Genomic DNA, 19,774 nt, shown 5'->3' with positions numbered 1-19,774 from the left:
TTTCAGAAACTTTCAGGAGAGTGCCTTGATTTCATAGCACATATAATTACCATGATTTGCACAGAAGAGGAAGTTAAATCTGATTAACATATTGGAGTGACCTGTTCCCCTCTTGTAGTCCTGTCACCATGACTCCATAGTGACATTCTGTCAGCAATCCACAGACATCGTTGTAAGACCTAGGTAGACACCAACCTCACATTATATATAAATCCTCCTTGACAGTTGGCATGCTTTAAGGGTGGCTCCACTGCAGAACACAGATGAGACTTATTTGTTTAGTCCAGTGATGGATGGATTTTGAAACCAATATTACAGTAACACTGGTAGTCATTATCAACCTGTAAGAAAAACACATACAGTAAAGATGCTCAGGATTCCCCCAACACTTCTGCCTCCCTCAGTATTTCTGAAACAGCACAGTGCTTAGTGGCTCTGAGCGGGACACAATGAACCAGGTCTCTATTCCCTTATCTCACAACTCAGTGGCTCTCTGTCGACCTGAGCTCTGCCAGCAGCTGCCAAAGATGGACAGGTGGAGATAGCGACCATGAAGTGGCGCCACCACTACCTTTTATCATCCTCTCCTCGAGGCTCCGGTCTGGCCTGACCCTGGCCTTCACTATTCCATTCTTTGCATATTTAATCAGACTGGGTCACCCAATATAGAGCCATGAGATCGGAGAGCATGGCCTGTCAGTCAAGAGCTGCCAACTCCTTGCATCGGCCCAAACTCAGACGGACACAGTTTGGTTGGTAGGAAAGCTTAAATATTGAGTTACAACTCATCACTGCATTATAAATTCATTTAACCTAGGTCACTTGGATATGTTCATTTCCTTTTAGATACATACCTGTAAGCACATGTTAAATACGTGAGTAAAAGCAGTGCAAGAGAACACACACATTAAGGTAGCCTTGACTGGATAAAGGTTGCATGTACTAGTGACCTATTTTCATGTGATCTGGAAGCCTGCTGCAGAAAAAGAAGAGTGCAGCATCACAACAGGGTGGAGACAAGAGGACATGACAAATCTTTTGCATGTGGCTTTAAAATGTGCTTTGTGATTGAAATACAACAGCATGACCACATGTATTAACATCGAGATGAGGGACCATATTGATTATGGATACTTATGTGGTCATGAGATTCCCCACGCAGCAGAGCACAACACCCTCCCTGGCTGTTGTTAAAACAAAAAGGATGGTTGTTAAATTACTATAAAGATGTTGTGTGTTGTGTGTCAGGATCACAACCTGACACACAAACAGACGAGTATGCCGCTGCATTTTGGGTACCAACTGACGCAACATCAAAATAAATGTTCACATAGTAATCTCTTAAATCGCTAAACTAAACACTTAAAATCTGTCCAACACATACATACTGCACACACACATTGAATAGGAAGTTGCTTCGCTTTGCTGAACTTAAATTTTAAGCGTTCACAATTTTCATTTTGAATCTCACCATTGTTCACCTGAAGTCTGGTCTCCACTTTATCTGATCACTCTTGTAACAGTGAACTGCAAATCAACAAGGCACCATGTGGAATGTTTTGCATGTGAAACTGTGTCACTTCAGTTTCAGTTTGCTTTGCAGTGGGCTAATCTTTATGCACAGCACATGGGGGCTGGACACTGGGCATATGGCTGTGCTGTAATTCATCCTAAGGTCAAATCGACTCTTTCTCCTGGATCATTTTTCTGTTGAACTGCCAAGCCCTGCGGGTCCTAATGGAGGAGTGGGCTGGCAAGAAGACGCATGCTGAGAAACTGCATGTTGGGAGCTTGCACTTAGGCAGAGAGGCGCAGACATGGAAGGTGGCACTCTGAGGGCAACTCAGTGAGCAAGGGTGGTGCACGGGACAGCAGCCGCAGGGGTGGAGTGGAGAAAGTTGATTTGAGAGCTCAACAATTATGATTATTGTGTTTTGACCTTGTCTTGCTTCACACTTGGTTGGATCGGAGGATAAAGAGTCATGGGTGTATTATCTGGTTATCGCTAATTGGATGTAAATGTTAATGCAATGAATCTCTCATTATGCAGCCAGTTCCACTGCCAACTCTGGCAGAGAGAATCACAGAGGAAGCTGACGCCTGTGCCCGTCACTCCAACGCGTCCTCATTGTTCTGACACTTGAGAGACCATTAGCACTAATTTGAGAAAATATCCTACCAGTTAGACCTGGAGCACTGCAGAAGTCATTGAAGACAAGTAAAAAGATCAGGGTAAACACAGCTACGACTTGCCCTGCAGCACCTGCTCCAGCTAATTACAGATTTTCTGTGTTTATAATTAAAGAGACTGTTCCAGGGGGTGGATAGATTCGGCGTGTGGCCATCCATGTGCACTCTACAGTTCTGAATTGGCCTTTTAGATGAAACCTAAATTACTCAGTGCTCTGTAGTTATTAAATCAGAGATACTTAAGGGTGTAGGCTAATTGGCCACAGTATGGAATCTTAGTTTGGCACTAACAGCACAGGGCTGACAAAAACACGGAAGGGAAAGACCACACTTTGTTTAGAACCGAGCGGGATGTGGGAGAGACAACAGACAGATCTTGTTGCTGCCTTGACTGGAACAGTCGCTGCATGTGGCACTAATAAGAGGCCACAGAGCAGCTTTGAACAAAATCATCAGGGAATAAGGCTTAACCCTGTGACAAATGATGCATACACTACATACATGTGCTTGTCAAGCCGAATATACACATGCAGAATTGTAGGTAGGTATGTGAGGCTGACATTCATCCTGGGTCGGCTACGAGTCCCAAATCAGACAAAGCTTTAATATTTAAATGTACGAGTGGCCGCACATGAAGATGACACTAATGCATTTGTTACATTGAGCGTTGGAAAATAAACTTTAAAATGGATTTTTTCCTTCATGTTGAGCTGATCATGATGATTTCACAATGAAATTGGGGGTAGTTTGGTGCCACTATTTAAATGTTTCATTGTGTGATGAAATCTCAACAAATTAACTTCTCCATGGGGATCTTTCATAAATGTGTATCTAACTCAAAAATGTATTGATGGTTATCAGTGAGATGCACAAATTACAATTGTACTTGCATTGCTGAAAGTCTTTTGGGAAACACCAGTCAAAAATAACTATCCACGTCAGAATGCCATGGAGTCACTATTATAATGTCCAGGTCTGACTTTATCCACAATGATCCTTAAAGCCACATTTTAAAGTCGACAATGATGACTATACAGTGTTGGGAAAAAAAAAGAAAATTCAGACAGCCTGACACAATCTTAAATGATATCATGAAATATTTGTGGAAAAAAAAAATAAAACAACAAAACAAAACAACAAAACTAAATACATGATAGTTTCAACACTGTCAGTATCAAAGTCAACAAATTACAGAACCAAAAATAAATAAGCCATCACATCATCAAATTAATATTTACTCTAGTAGTTCTGCCATGAGCACTGAGTACAATGGGGCATCCAAAACCTTTTTTCTTCCACTGTATATGCACAAACCAAACAACAGTAGGAGCTGGTTATCCCTCACGAGATGTTGATGAGTTACGCCTACCTGCTTGGAGACACTGACAGTACTGCACCAGGTCCGAGGCCTGGATCAAGGGGTGATTGGAATTGAAGGGTGGCTGCAGCTCATTCCACTGAGGAGTTCTATGATAAAAAAAAAAACAATGCCCATTTTTTTTTTTTCTGGATGACAGCAGTGAGTATGATGATTCAATATTACCTAGCCAGCATCCAGCAGGCCCGTGGAGAGGTGCTGAGCTCCAATGGTGTGTCATCACTGATTTTTTGAGCTGTGCTCAGGGGTCGAGGCTCCAGAACATGCTCTACCAAGTTACCATAACAGCTTAGGATGTAGAGGGAGTCCACCACTGTGTGTCTGGACTGATCTACAAGGTCAGAGAAAATGTGGTTATAAAGGTTTGAATGGATCCATGGTAAATAGTAGAGTCACTCAGTCACCGCACAACAAATAAATAAACACAAAATTCCAGACACCATGTGTAATATATACAACATAGAACAGAAGAATTGAGGCGCAAAAACAATCTCAGTTTTGAGAAAGGACATGTTTTAGCAGAGAACTAGTTGCCTGGGAATAAAACCCACAAGTACAGTAGCTTGTTGGAGGAAATGTGCTCATAAATGGAAAACCGGATTAGTCGATCAGCAATTATGGTACTATTGAAATATTTACAAAATTAACAGTCAATAAATTGTTAGTTAAAAACGTGACCAAACTAAACATTTGGAAACCCCTTGATAGCATCGTCAGAGATGCCAGACTGCAGCCTCAATCCTAAAAAAAAATTCCTTCATTCAAAACTACCAGCTAAATATAATCGCTACCAAAAATGACTAGACAGGCAGAGGCACATACTACTGAATTTGGGAAAACAATCCATTACATTAAAGTTCATTACTGCAGTCTAAACACATACTGAGGTTGATTATAACTAAATTAATAATCATAGATGTGAATGTCAGTGTTAGTCTCACTGTCCACTTGTTGCCCAATAGCCTTGAGTTTTGGGAGGCTTTAAAAAGTCCACCACTGAGATCTTCTGGCAGCAGCGCAGTGGTAGTGGTTTGCTCTATACTTTAACACTTTTCATAATGCTTTATAAGTTGATCACTGTTGTTATGTTTGAAAAAAAACTCAACATCTTGTTTTTGAGATAGAATCCAGTTCTTTGACTACAAAGTAACTTGAAACGTCTGTAATATTGTGATGATCTTTACTGAAGAATTTAATTGTCAGCATTTGTAAAGTAACCTCTCTTGCTCCAGCAGCACTTGTACTTGGGCTGCACCTCCGAGCCCTATGATAGTCTTCTCACCTTGTGGAGAGAACTATGATGCAGTTTAACTGCATTGTGTCTTCTGAATGGCAATGGCAAAGTGAGCTCTCAAATTGCTCCTATTGCAGCTATGAGCAGAGTTTTAAATGCAATGTTGCTGATGTGTCACAGTCCAGCTATGAGAGTGTATACATACACCCGGTCACTCACTTAGGTCTATGCAGACACAGCATTACAAATATATAGATTTCATTACATGCAATAATAGACCCATACTTGTCCATAACATAATCACGACTAATCGATCATGGATTATTTTTCACCACCATCGGAAATTACAGAAATTGCTAGCATTTTGTTTAATTGCTAGAGATGTGTGGAAGTCAATAATGTGCCTGTTTTCACACTCACCTTTGTCTCTTTTCAAGTTGGGGTTTGTGATGAACCAGGAGCGAGACACTGCAAAGATGGCCGCAACACAGAACTCTCCTCCGCTTGACTTACTTGGGGAAATCTGAGGAGGGGGCTTCGTTTTGCTAAAAAACAAAAGAAGAGAAAAATATGTAGCTTTCAATTGTATTTGTTAAGTTGGAAAAAATATATTTGATAACCGGTAATTAATTATGTCACTCAATAACTATTCTACCCCCAAATTTTGGTAGATGACTGCAAATGCAAAACATGTCAGTGAATGTGATTATCAAAAAACTAGTGAACTATGTGTTTTGATCGTATCTCCTATGTAGCTTTAAATTGGTCAGCATAAGCGACATGATCACTGTTGGTTGATTCTGTCACACAAAAGGAGTTATTAAGGATAGAATTACTGTATTATCCAGCACGTCAGTTGTATTCGAGAGGATATGGACAAAGAAACAGCTGCAGCAAAACCGTAGCATATGGAACTGATCAGAGAAAAGTAGCTATATCTAGGATTTATGTCCAAACTTGCAACCAACCTGGACATTATGTAGTGTTCATGGCAGCTCAGGAAAGAGGACGGCTCTGAGCCACATCGTGTCACATTCTCCCAGAGGGTCACTTAACCCAGACTTGACCACAGAATCGTATGACCTTGCACTAAATAGCAATTCTAATATATATATATATAATAGAAGACACCCAAAACTCTATATATGCCATCCATGCTGAACCAAAGAGTGAAACAGGACTTCAAAATCATGTAAATGTCAGAATACATTAAGTGAATAACTCAAGAGTTTTTCTTCTAAGGATATGCTGAGAGTAGCCTTTTATTTGAACACCATCTCACACATGCCACCAGTCTGTGGACGCACATATGCAAGCACACAAATTTGGCCACAAAGGTTTGGCCACCTGGACTCCAGGAGCCAGCACCTGCCAACAATGGCCCATGGTAGAGAAAGGAAAAGGCACTCGAGTCATGTTCAACCAAGGCCCACTTCCCTTGGAACAGGGAGAGGAATGCGTTTTGTTTAAAACTTTAATTCCTTAAATAGACGACTGACATGTCATTTCCACTTTTAATTTACCAAATGAAGACTTCTGACATAGCTAATAGCTTTTCCTCAAGGGCATAATTCAATCTGCGACATCAACCATCAAAGTCCCCTTGCATTACTGCATCCAAAGCTAACGTGAGGCGTCCTCTGAAGGGGTGGAGGGGTGGAAGTCCAGCTGCTTATCCATTTAGTCTTCAGGGTCCCGCCAGTCAGCAAGATTATTCTTTCTCTTCTTCATTTAAGATCAGAGGGATTTAGCATTTATAGAGTAACAATGGAAAGTAATGTGAATAGGGAGAGCAAATCCTTCGGTATCACACTTTCTATTACGACCACTGAGAAGCAATATTTGTGTTGCACAAAGGACAAAAAAAAATGCAATATATTTTCATGACCTGTTGCATATACTTCCATTTTATTGACGCGAAACATATGTTTATAACTATTTAAAAAAATACTGCACATCCAATATTCATAATAATTAATTAACCATCCTACATCTTTGAAAAATGGATATGATGGTGTGATAAAACAAGTTTATACTGCCAAAGACAATAAAGTTCAAAAGCAAACACATAAAAACGGGGTCTTCTGGATTAGTGCTAGCCCACTACACAAATGGTTGAGCTGCTTCTTCTCGGCGGAAATGGGCCACTACGGCTCACAGATTTGGTCCTGACAGAAAAAAAATATATATGGCTTTAACTATGTCAAATTGGAGCAGAAGGTAGTTACTGTGAGGCAGTCTAATGCTAATGACATGCATCTTTGAAAGGCATACGTTTTGAAAGGCTAGGATGAATGCAGACAGAGTGGAGATTCAATTAAAAACTATGAGTGACTGGCCAGAAAAAAAGAGGAAACAGGAGACCTAGGGAAGGCTCCACATGAGATTCATTTGTGAACGGAGTGGATTGGGGAGGTCAGAGAACAGAAAGGGAACGTTCACTTTAGTCACTTGCTCAATATTGTCATGATCGGCGATGCTATAATTAGTCTGCCAGTGAGCATCTAATTTCACAGGACACCGTTGACAAGCAGATTGTCACATCAGAAGTGAAAAAAAGGACAGAATTAGTGAGCAAATAGGAATAATCCTGTACGCATTGGCATTAAGAGACACACTTTGTTCAGCAAGCATGAGACAGAGGGGTGGGGTGGGGTGGGGGACGACACAATTGCATGCTGCCGGGAGAAGAAAACTCACCATGGAGTTTTAATGGCAAAACATCCCGCCCCAAAGATGTAAGGTCTTCATGAGGAAGGGCAGTCGGCATGACAGTTAGAGGAGGGGGGAGGTACAGAGATAGACGGAAAAAACATTATTGAAGTAACACACTTCAGCAAACACACGGCACATTACATGCTTTTTGATGTGTCTGCTTCAGTGTACAACACACATTCTGCAGGAAACAGAATGTCTGCGCTGAGATGGATTAGAAAACCTGCTGGACGGCTCCTTGATTCATCAGTTCAAGCTGCTAAGCAAAGTGTGACTTCATATATTTGGCAGACGCAGCGGGTCCTAACATTCTTTTCTCGCCTTGTAGACATTTGTCATGTCACTCCATTTTTTGAAGGGACAGATGGATAAAAAAAAAAACAAAAAAAAAAAAACACAGGAGTTTGTTGAACAAAGGCTTTTAAGTAATTTGATATAATATTCTTGAATAAAAAAATGACAAAAATCTTTAAATAAGTCCTGTTTTCTATTCAACTGAATTGTAATACACACAAAATACGTTCAATAATGATGTTGAGTCTCTCAGGTTACAGCAACACTGATATCGTGTGGGTCTCATGGTGTGGTTCAAACTACAGTTTCCAATTGTTTCGGGTGTTTATAAGAGGGAGTGTTCCTGTGTTTACTCTGCATGTCCAGACACAGCTCCATAAACAGCTCACAATAAATAAGGCATTTTCTTCCAACAATAAAGGTCCAATGAGAATGTACTCTGGCCCAGTAACCCTCCTAGATAGGGAAAACACAATCACTGGCCAAGGAAAGCACTTATTCCCTCTATCGTTTTCCCTGCATCCGCCTGAGCTCTCCCAATGACAGCATGTTGTCTTCAATTAGTCTCGGTACATGGCTGCGTGCAGAAATGCTCCACCAGGAGATGGGGAGCTACAATTGGCCCATGGACATCATACTTGTGGAACACAAGTTGACAAATTATCTTTGTGGTCAGTGCTATGGTGAGAGGAAAGGGGAAAAAAAAAACAAAACAAAAAAAAACACTGAACCCCACTCATTAGAACGTCACAGGGGACCTGCTGCGCCAACTGAACCTCTAGAGGCCCCCAGTGCACCCCCAGCTGTGTAAATGGATGGTCACCAGCGGTGGGTGATGGGCCACTGGGGTGAACTCTCTTTGTGAGTTGCTAAAACATTAACAATGTGACACCAGTTTATTGATTGGAACTCTGGTATGCGAGAGAGAATCGGGAGCAAACTTGGGAAAAGGTGCAAAACAACACAACAGATGTTTACAAGAACTAAAATCATTCTGATTTTTCAAGATGCTGGATTGGCTCTTTAAAAGCTGTTGGCTTTCAGAGAGTTATAGAATACTAAGCCCAACACTGGTGAAATTATATAAAACAAGTGGGGGAGATGTCAAAGGCAGCATGCACTAAGGTAACCATCTAACCTTCTAACCAACTTCTGACTTTATCAAGTTGCTCATGCCACCGCAAGTTGTCCCACCCAGCATCCCATATCACGTTACTTGTTTGCATTTCCGGCTATTTATATATGGGACATAATCAGATATATTGAGGTAAGTCTCCTAGAATGAAAATGAGTTTGAACTTGTGTTTTGAGCGAGTGCCAGATTGGCCACAAGAATGACTTGAACAAACAGGGAGCAGGGAGAAGAAGAGAGCGAACACACATCAATCGGTAAAGGTGATGACCCTGGTCATGGTGAACAATCATTCACACATTCATCACTTAGCCCAATGGCCTTTATTGCAGTTCTAACTGAGTCGTTGACCTCAGAAAAAGCGAGGCTATTTGTGCAAAAGTTTTTTGTTTTTTTTTTTCCATGTGACATAGGCATCCTTAAAGCCCCTTTCCAAGCCTCGCTCTGTAAGACAATGGCTTTCCCTCTTACATACGTATTACAGTAATCTGAGGCCACATCTGTGTTAGGTCACAGGGTCTTATTCATCCTCTCTCCGTAGTCTCTCATTGCATCCCCTACACTCTCCCTGCATCTGCCCCGAAATGTCATCAGTGGAATTTATTCTGTGCTGGTGTTGTGTTTGTGTGCGACAAGTCTTTGCATTCGGATTCCCATTTGTCTGTGTTAAAGTCACCCAGTGTGTAGATGGGATAAGTGCACAAATGCTTGTCTGCTAGCTAAATCCCCAATTTGACACTGACAGGCATTTTGACATGTTAAAGCTGTCCTCATTGAACCTTGGCCGCAACAGGAACAAGTCAACTGTCCCGGGAGCTGGCCGTCATTTCTCATAATGTTTGTCAAAGATTACGTCTGGTCAGTTTTGTCCATCAAGACAGCCCCTTTGGATTTACCTTTTACTGATTTTACATACTTTGGGGTTATTTCATCCGGCTTTGATTCCTGCAAAGTTTGCTGACAGAAAACAAGGAGATAGGTCAGAGTTGACACTCCTCTGCCTCTTCAGGACTCCAGAGAGATTTAGAGGACGAGCAGTGGCTTGGCTGCGATTCACTGCTCCGTGATGTGGCCTGGCCAGGATGTTATCACACAGCCACATACCTCCCTGCTCAGACCTGGGGTAAACACCCAAATTCTGGATGAGATGAGGTGATTACAGGCATGCTTGTGTGTGTGATGGCACGATTCACACAAACGGAGGCTGGTGGTGAATGTAGGTTAAGCAGCTGGTGTGTTCCACAGCCGCCCTGCCAACAGGGATCTGCTCATACAGGTGTAAATACAGCTGCTGGACGTTGCACTCTCTCTTTGTCTTTTTCACACACATGCATGCACAGACACACACCCACGTACGCACACACATCCACACACAATATCACGCATGCATGCACACACATATGCATACACGCATGTACGCGCACAGACACAAAAGGGAAAAAAAAAGAACACAGAGACCGACAGATGGTGCTTTGGTACAACACTGAAGGAATAGCGTGAAAACATATGATATCACCCCAAACTCTGGGGGATAAACCTGCTACCTTTACAAATGTGTGTGTATGTGTTTGGTATTGCAGCAGCGATGGAGGATCAGGCTGCACAGCTGTACGTCCTGATGCATTAACCTTTGGGGGCTACAAACCATGGGTGGATAGGGGTGTTTAAGAAGCCCAAAAGGTCAAGTGAGGGATTCACATACAAACTTTATACAAAGCACTTCTCCACCAGAGAAGCTACCAGGCACCTTCACCTTCATGGTCAAACCAGCTCAGGATTAAGGATGCATCATAGCATACTTGATGCATTTAATGAGACCAGTAATGGAGGATGAGATCGCTCAGCAATCAGAGGTCAGTTAACCCACATACATTTGGGCTCACCATACAACTGGATCACTACTTGTCACGGCCTTGAATGAATGAATGGATGGATGTCTGCAGCAGCTGCATGCGTGTTGAGGGAAGCGCTTCGTTGAGCGATCGATTTGAATGTTAGAAAATGCGCAACACAAGTTATATAGCATATAGTAATATAATCATGTGAAATGTTGAACCAATGAACTTCGATCACGTGTCAATGCACTATCCAACTTAGATCTGCGGATCATGAAATAAAGTCATCATCGACTCTGTATCTCTCAACGGACGTCATTGTTAAACATTTTCTTAAATTACACGTTCGACAATCATAATCTTAAAATCTCCTGATGCTGCCTTGTCTGGGTCTGTGTTTCTCTCGCAGCAGAGATGGAGCTGGTCATAAATCAGCTACTCAGATGGCCATGTCTGCAGTCTTGCATGTCTGCAGTCTCAACTGATGAGAGTCTCCTGTGTCAGAAGTACAATTAAAACCATGATCATAAACTACAGTCATCCACACTCGAACATTCTTTGATTTCGTACAGCGTGGAGCTGCAGCCCATGCTGTGATTTTCTGCTGCACTCCGTTTAAATAAATATCAAGTTATGAATTCCATATTATTATTATTATTATTATTATTATTATTATTATTATTATTATTATTATTATTATTATTTTTGCCTTTTACTCAAAGCATGATCATTGTTATCCCACAGTATGGCAAGAACGTTAATACAAGTAACATCCAAGCTGCTGCACCCGTACTTACGACCACGGCCAGCAGATGCTTTTTTTTTTTTATTCAATGTCTGGACCGCAGCACATAGCAGCCCAGCATCGCGTACCACACTTACAGCAGCACAGTATCCCAGCATGACACTCTCACACAGCGATCTACCACTACAGTAGTACCTATAACCAAGGTGTCGGCTATTATGAATGGCATTCAACTTACATCCAATCTGACTTACGACGGGTTGTGTATATATATATATATATATATATATATATATATATATATATATATATATATATATATATATTTATATATCTAAACCCTGCTGCCTTAACACCAACATGTACCTGTGGAGCACTCGGAGAAAATGAAGTGCAGAGCACTTTGGCTGTTAAGTGTGACATGAGCCCTGAGAATGCAAGACCCTTGTGCTGCTGGATCTGCTTTACAAAGCAAATGAACAGTGCAAATCATTAATTGATGTGACAAAAGTCATGATGTTGTTTTCAGGATCAACTTGGTGTTCCGTCTCAAAGTTAACTTATCAAATATCACGATAAATCCGAGCCTGCGCATCTGTGAATCGTTCAAGCATTTCCCTTTCAAACTGAGCATGAAAATGACATTTGGATTTAAATATTAAAATCCACTCCACTTATTTGTGGAGCCACCTGTTCAGTATGGAAATGGCTGAGTAGATACCAATGTCTTAAAACTACATGATTTCAATGAAGGGCTGTGTACCAAAGGAATTCAAGTGTATCTCAGGGCAAATGGAGAGTTTTGATACAAGCCCTAAAACCGAACAACGATCTTAAGTATCGACACACTAAAACACACTGAATTTGTTGTCTCAGTATGGTGCTGTGATGTATGCTGTAGAGCCAAATCTCTTAAAGTGAGAAATATAATCGGAATGAAGGGTTCTCATGAAACATACTGTAAGTATTTCTCTTGATTGGCAATAAGGCAAAAATGAAATACAGACAACACGGATTAGTGCTCTGTGGAACTTACCCAGTACGTTTGGTGATGGTTCCCAGCGTCATGGGCTGCTTGATTTGAGCCAGTGGCAATACTATTGTCAGACTGGGCAGAGGAGACAGACGGGGGTTTCCCATGGTGTTGTTGCCAAAGTTGTTGTAGGAATCCTGATTGCTGAGCTTGGCTGGAAAAAAACATAGGAGAAAAACATATTAAAATATACAGCCAGTGCAGTATATTTCTTGAATATGCCACAAATCATTTAGATAAGTTTCTTTCTCTGAAGCCTTTCTCCGGCTACATGGGGTGAGAAGTAGTCCATTGCAATGCCCATATGTATAAATAGACAACCATATACACATATGCTTATCAAAAATATGTTTTTGAACATAGGTGCAATATGGAAACCCTGTCACGCACAGGGACAGAAAGGAAACAACTCGGGTCCCAAACCCAGAGTTGTCTAAAGCTTTGTGCTACCATCCACCCTGACATCCTTACATAGCTTTAAAGGCCATTTAAATTGCAATAGGGTCAATAATTAGATTTGTTCTATGATGCCCAGTAGTATGTCGAGGATTATTTACTTGACTATGCGCTTGTCGACATATAAGTCACACAAAAGAAAAGTGAACAAAAAAGGAGGTTTTCAGTTCCTTGTTAGAGTAAACATCAGATGAAAAAAACATTGAGACCACTGGTACAATCTCTGATGCGTGATTCATTTTCAATGTTCACTGATTCAATTTTGCAGCTCAGAGATCTTAAATGATGCTAATTCTTGATGGTACTGCATCTTCTGTACTTCACATCAAATTAACAGCAGGTGGGCGGACGAGTCGACCAGGTTTAGCCCTCCACATTTCTGGGAGGGAATACAAGGTGTGCATGCATGACCATAGTGACTATGATTCCCCAAAACACACACTCATCTCACGGAATGAAGTTCAACATACTGAGCAACAAAGATTGCAGCCTCGCTCCCAGGGCCAGCAGGTCTGTTCATCAAGACCCATCACCGTGAACCACACGGTGATTACGCTCACACAATTGTAGCTAGATGATCTGGAGGAAATCATCTCACTTATCCAAGCAGCTCCAGCCAAACATAATCAAGTCATGTCAGATGGCTGTCTTGGATCAGCAGCTCTTCTCTATGTTTCACTTCTGTTTGGCTCCTTCCATACCTGTGAATGCAAAATGCTATTCCATAGTGTGAAATCGTAATCTTTAACTGACAATTCCATTGGAATTAACCAAATAATAAACAAATAAATAATACTAATATAATACTAATAATACTAGTAATACTACTACTACTACTACTACTAATAATAATAATAATAATGCCCCGTCTGGAAGTGGCTGGTCATTTGGACAGCATGTACATGGAAACGGTTGCGACTGAAATCTGCAATGGAAAGCTTCCATGGGGATGAGGATGCGGATTCCTAAACCAATATTTGTTTTTAATCCAGTGACAATAGCTGGCCGAGAAGGAGAAAAAAGTGTATCCTGCTGACTGAATAGGCAGCCCAAAGAAAATTCCAACTTCAAGAGCTTTCAACAGAAATAAAGAGCAAAACTGTGGCTACACCACAATAACCCCCACCACCCCCTCCTCACTGTTTGCCTGGTTCCATTTGTTGCCTTAATAGATGAGTGACAGCTGCGAAACATAAAGCAATGAAAAGCGGGAAGGGGGACAGTGGGACAAAGAGACATCAAAGGTTAGAAGAAAGGTGGACGGACAGAGTGCCTTGTCATTATTTGGAAGGAGCGATCAAGAGGCAGCTGAATACTAGCGGAAAGGGAAGGCTGAGTGTTTTGCCCCAGTCTTTTAGATCATTAACGAGTAGCTCTGAGTTTCATTAGTCCTGCCAAACCTCTGCTTTGTGGTTCTCGAAAGGTCTCTCTTATAGAGCCAACAATGCAATGTGACCTTCAGCAGAAGGGGGGCCAACAAACCTGTCCTTCATTTGGCCCCACTTGTGCAGTGATTTGAACTAACACAGGTCTGCAGGTCTGAAAGCTCCTTCATATTTCAGAAGTGCTGGACCCCGAGAACCCGAGCACCACCTTTTGTGTCGAGATGATGTGGAGCGGAGGAGAAAAAAGAAACACATAAAATCAGCAGCCAGAGTGTTTCCTCATCTTAGAGGCCGGTGGAGAACAGGAGGTGGGGCTAATGAAATAAACTATTAACTAACATACCCCCATAAACGTTTCAGTGGATTTAAGACAGGATGGGTCAAGTACAGAGGAGTTGTTGTGAAACGGGTCGCACAAATCACACACACATTATCCAAGATCTCACTTTCATCCAGGCCACATTAAGTAATTTCCCATGCTGACAAAGCGATTATACAAAAAAATAATTATTAACTTCTGCTATTGGTGACAAAGTCACTATGTTCTCTTCTGTCAGTGATTTCCTGAACTTAAATTCATATCATGGTCAAGTGCTGCATTTTCAAGATTAAATCTGATCTACTAAAACAGGATTATCAGACTCTGATTTGTCAGAGAACGGCATCAGAAAACAAAGAGAGCAAATTACCTTGGTTGGTTGGATTTGTTATTGTTTACTTTGCTGTTTTTCCATAGGCAGTGGAGCTCAGACGGGCCCATTTGCTGTGACAATAACTCATAGGTCCAACTTATTACAATAAGTACTATAGCTTCTGCATGAAATAAATATCGATCTGTTGTAACTTTCTAACATCTCTGGGCCTCGAGAGCAAATTGGGCCTTTTAACTGTCCTTGCAGCTCTCATCTCAAAATGCGTCTCTGCTATTGTTGAGGAGAGACAAACAATGTTGCAAAAGAATGACAGGCCTGCAACAATCGAGGTGACTCAAAACATTTTTTTTTTTTCACTGGCCCACAGCACTCAAAGCCCTGCTGATAGCTGAGCCTGCCTGTGGAATTGAGGAGGGGAAACACAAAGCATCCCTTCCATCCATCAATTTTCTCTAGTTACTCTCTCGACTGTTCACAGTTTTGGCCAGAGTCCAGAATCTTTTGAAGACTCCTGGAAGTCAATGGTTGAGTGACATGAGTTTAGCTGGTGAACTTTAGTTAGAATAATAGTTTACTCGATATCTCACCGAGGACCGTAGGAATCTGCTTCAAATGTTCATGCATGCATCCATGCCATTCTAGGACAGGAATGTTTCCAAATCATGCATCAATCTAAATTATTAAATGTATGTAATAATTAAATGTTTGATGTGTATATCCTCAATGTTTCCATACACTGGATGTTTTGGAGGTGCAACGCTTGTGCATGCAAAAGAGAGTGATGGTATCATGCCGCGTTGTCTGTGACTATAAGGCAGACATGGCCGATGCGCAAGCCCACACCAGGTCATCAGCTTTCACCCTGGGAAAGAGAGTCCAACCCCTATCGAGCACATTGGTTCCACAGCCTGACAAGAAGCTGGACAGATAGAGCCAGACAGAGGTCATGATTTGATTAATGAGGGGGGAGTTACCAGCAAGAGACATGAAAGAAGATCTATCAATGCAAATCCAGCTACGTCAACATCATTCTTAGAAACACCCTTGTGCTGCCAAAAACAGGCGAGAAAAAAAAAAAAAAATCACCTGGATCCCCAGTCCTATTCTCACTCTTGATCCATCCATCCATCAATCCGTGCCCCAACAGCATTTGCATGGAGCCACTCTCATGTTCCTTGGCGCCGACTCTGGGCTCAGATGGCCCGTGTCACGCTATCGCATGTTTCTCTCCTCGCATTTAATATCAAATATTTGCATCCAATACAAGCAGGCAGCTTTCTGTGAGGAGCAGAGCAGGAAAGTACAAGCTCCTAGACTATCCACACACACACACGCACAGGTCTTATTTGAATTGTTCTACTACAACAAAACAGTGAAAAACTGGCAGTAGCAACAGATCAGCCACAGAAAACCAGGGCAACATACTGAAAAGGTTTACAGTTATAATTTCAGACTTACAACCAGGAAAAGAGAAGTGAAATTTGCATTGAACTAGGATGTATGCTCTGCCACACTGATGTCATTTGATCATCACAAACAAAATAAAAGGGGGAAAAAAGAAAAAAATAACTCACTCTAAAATTGTGGAGAGAGAGACAGAGAGAGAGAGAGAGAGGTGGGGCATGGGAGAGACAGAGGGCTCAAATAGACGGTGGAAATAATGGGAGGAGGAAGGATACCCTACTGGATGGAGTAAAAACAAATTAAAAGACCCTTTATAAAACACAGATGCTGCAAAGAAACAAACATGCATGGCTCACCCACGAGGCTGCTCCCCTCTACATCCTGCTTTTCAGGTAAACTGTACAGAGATGTCAGAGCATTCTATCAACTCACTTTTTTCCCTCCTGAATTTAAGACAATAGCTGAAGACACACGCATGCACACATTAGCCAGCAGACTCGTACTGAAGCATACTGACAAACGCATTTCGCAGGACAAACAAGTGCGATCATGTCCACGCACACAAAACGGGAGTCCACATGCAAAAATACTGAGCTAAGTCAACAGGCACAAACACAGTTAACAGTATACAGTAACACGCACAAACACACACTCATCGCAGACAGACATGCAGACTCTAGGTTCACAGCATGTTTGCATTTACAAGAGAATTCATCTTTGGAGCAGAGCAAGCGGGGAAAAAAGAGATGTGCAGGGAGGGGGTCAGACAACTTCACTGGATCAGATGACACACACACACACAGACACACACACACACACACACAGACACACACACACACACACACACAGACACACACACACACACACACACACACACACACACACACACACACACACACACACACACACACACACACACACACACACACACACACACACACACACACACACACACTCTAACAACTTTTAGTGAGTGAGTATGAGTATTAGTGTATTATTTAGGTCAAGAAGTGAGACCCAAACATAACTCAAAAAAGTATGCGCCACAGTGTAAAAATGGATTTTGGGATATGAAGAGGGGGCAACTGAAGTGCACAGAAGCAAGAAACTGTACGGACGAGTGATCTGGCTTACATGGCACATATATATGTGTATATATGCATGTGCACATATATATGTATCTGTGTGTGTGTGTGTGTGTGTGTGTGTGTGTATTAGTGGTGGTACTATTAATTTTAATCACATTTAATCATTTTTATATAATTTAATTTAACTGACCAGTTTGCTCTCCAGACAACACAGAACCTTTGTAAGTAAAGGTGTTCCTGGTCCACTGATATATAAAACAAATTTTTCATTGTCATGACAGCTTCATCAGTAAAAGCAAATAAAAATAATAAAAACAAGAAATAAGCCATTAGGATAACACGCACACATTCACACAGACACGAACATAAAACCAGCTCCAGCAGTGATGGATGGACATCACAATTGTGTGGCTGGCTGGTAACACCCACATTGATCCACATCAGTCTGGCAGAGGTTTGACAGCGCCTGACGATAAATAAATGTGGTGCCAAAAACACTTAGACACAACACCAGACACAACGAAAAAAGTAGAAAAGTCAGGAAGCGAGATACTTTCCCCTGACATGAAATTGACATTCAAGTTGAAAAAAAAAAAAAAAAAAAAAAGACTCATCTTCTACTCTCTCAGCCATTACAATAGACTAGATATTTAGAAAACAAGACCAAAATTGTTTATTTATTATTGTATTGTTGATTTTATTTTATTTCATTTTTTATTTATTTTTTGGAAAAGAAAAAAAATGCATTTGACAATTAGCTGATATTTATATATCTATTTTATAATGTGTTGAATATATCATGGATACATATAGATGGTAAAACAAAACATTAACCAAGCATTAATTACACTACTATAGTTGAATGTATTATTTTTTAGTTGTAGCAAAATACAAAATGACAAAGCTTAACCCAAGGGCACTTTCATTTCCACAGACTACTTTATGCATCTAATGTTATCCTTTTTTCTGATAATTTGATAAACCACCTTCAAATAATAATGATGCATTGATAAATTAAACAAATATATCAATTTTGTTTTTACTTATTTTATTTTTTACAAAATACAACAATGTTAGTCTCAAGACAATTCTATAATAGAATCTATAAAAATCTAAAATCTATTTTATTACATGATAGTCCATGCAGCCCCAGAACTATGGAAACAACAGCTTTTCCCTCTATTTTTCTGGACTTTACTTGCATGTCATGTGGCCTCTCCTAAGACGCGGGTGGAGGTTTGGTCGTGCTTTTCATGTTTTCGTGACTCTCGTCATTTCCGTTGCCCAGCAACTCCATTGGCGTGTCCTATTTTTGCACTGATTTTTGGCTTTCTTTTTGCACTTAATCGTTTTGAAAGATGCTTTATTTTTGCACATTGTATTTTTCCAGCTCCCCTTACTCTCCTAGACTGTCTTTTAAAACAATACTTTGGTGTTTATTTTGCATTTTTATATTATGTGTTGTACTTGTTGCGAACATAATTTCCCTCTGGATTAATAAAGTTTGTCTGACTCTGATTCTGTTTGTTGTCTCGATGGGAGATGAAGTCATTCATAGTCTACTGAAAAGTACCACCATAGGCAAAATATATTTGTCACTACTTATGTTAAAATATAAGATGATAGTAATAAGAAATTGCATTTCAACAAAATAAATAAATAAACTGCTTTCCTTTCATATGATGTCCGAAATTTTAATTAAAAAAAAAACATTTGGTCTTAAATATGGCCATGATTATGTGATTGAAAACCAAAACATCATTTCTTTGAAAAAGGGTGGGTTGATCAACCTCCAGCAGTTGGAGCTCATGCATTTTCCTAACACTGAGAGTGTTGAAAGCCACACGTGTGGCTGCATGACAGCGGAACGTTCTTTGTTTCTTTCGGTCATCCTACAAATGTTTCAGTTAAGAATAATGACGACTGCCGCAGCAGCCATCCGGTGATAAGAGGGTTTAGTGGTTGTGCAGATTGAGCTATTGAGGTACATGTAAAAATGACAGCGAGACCTGGCAGAGCTACAGTGCATGTGCGTATACTGCACTATGCTGCAGTTGAAAGCTCTAAAACTAGAGGAGAGCCTTATTTTCAGGGTAAACACCGAGGAAACAAGCAGCATTTGTTTTGGTGGTAGGATGGGGCAAGCAAACACTGCTAATGCAAGCCTACATTTAATGGGTAAATCAAATAGAGTGAGCAAGAACGCACAGGCGTAATCCTCTTCTCTGAGCA

General features: G+C 40.9%; 1 protein-coding gene across 6 annotated transcripts in view; it reads right to left on the bottom strand.

The window, feature by feature from the left end:
* The window catches only part of bcas3 (BCAS3 microtubule associated cell migration factor), a 242,654-nt gene that overhangs the window by 163,143 nt on the left and 59,737 nt on the right, over window positions 1–19,774 (bottom strand). For all 6 annotated transcript variants that reach the window (XM_053872609.1, XM_053872611.1, XM_053872610.1 and 3 more), the window contains exons 16-19: window positions 12,560–12,710; window positions 5,223–5,347; window positions 3,734–3,899; window positions 3,560–3,657 (exon numbers count right to left, since the gene is read on the bottom strand). In XM_053872609.1, coding sequence (XP_053728584.1) covers window positions 3,560–3,657; window positions 3,734–3,899; window positions 5,223–5,347; window positions 12,560–12,710 — 540 coding nt within the window. The remainder of the gene's footprint in view (window positions 1–3,559; window positions 3,658–3,733; window positions 3,900–5,222; window positions 5,348–12,559; window positions 12,711–19,774) is intronic.

The sequence above is a fragment of the Synchiropus splendidus genome, chromosome 8 (assembly GCF_027744825.2).
Source record: "Synchiropus splendidus isolate RoL2022-P1 chromosome 8, RoL_Sspl_1.0, whole genome shotgun sequence".
Taxonomy (NCBI): Eukaryota; Metazoa; Chordata; class Actinopteri; order Syngnathiformes; family Callionymidae; genus Synchiropus; species Synchiropus splendidus.
This window is presented reverse-complemented; position numbering and strand designations above follow the sequence as displayed.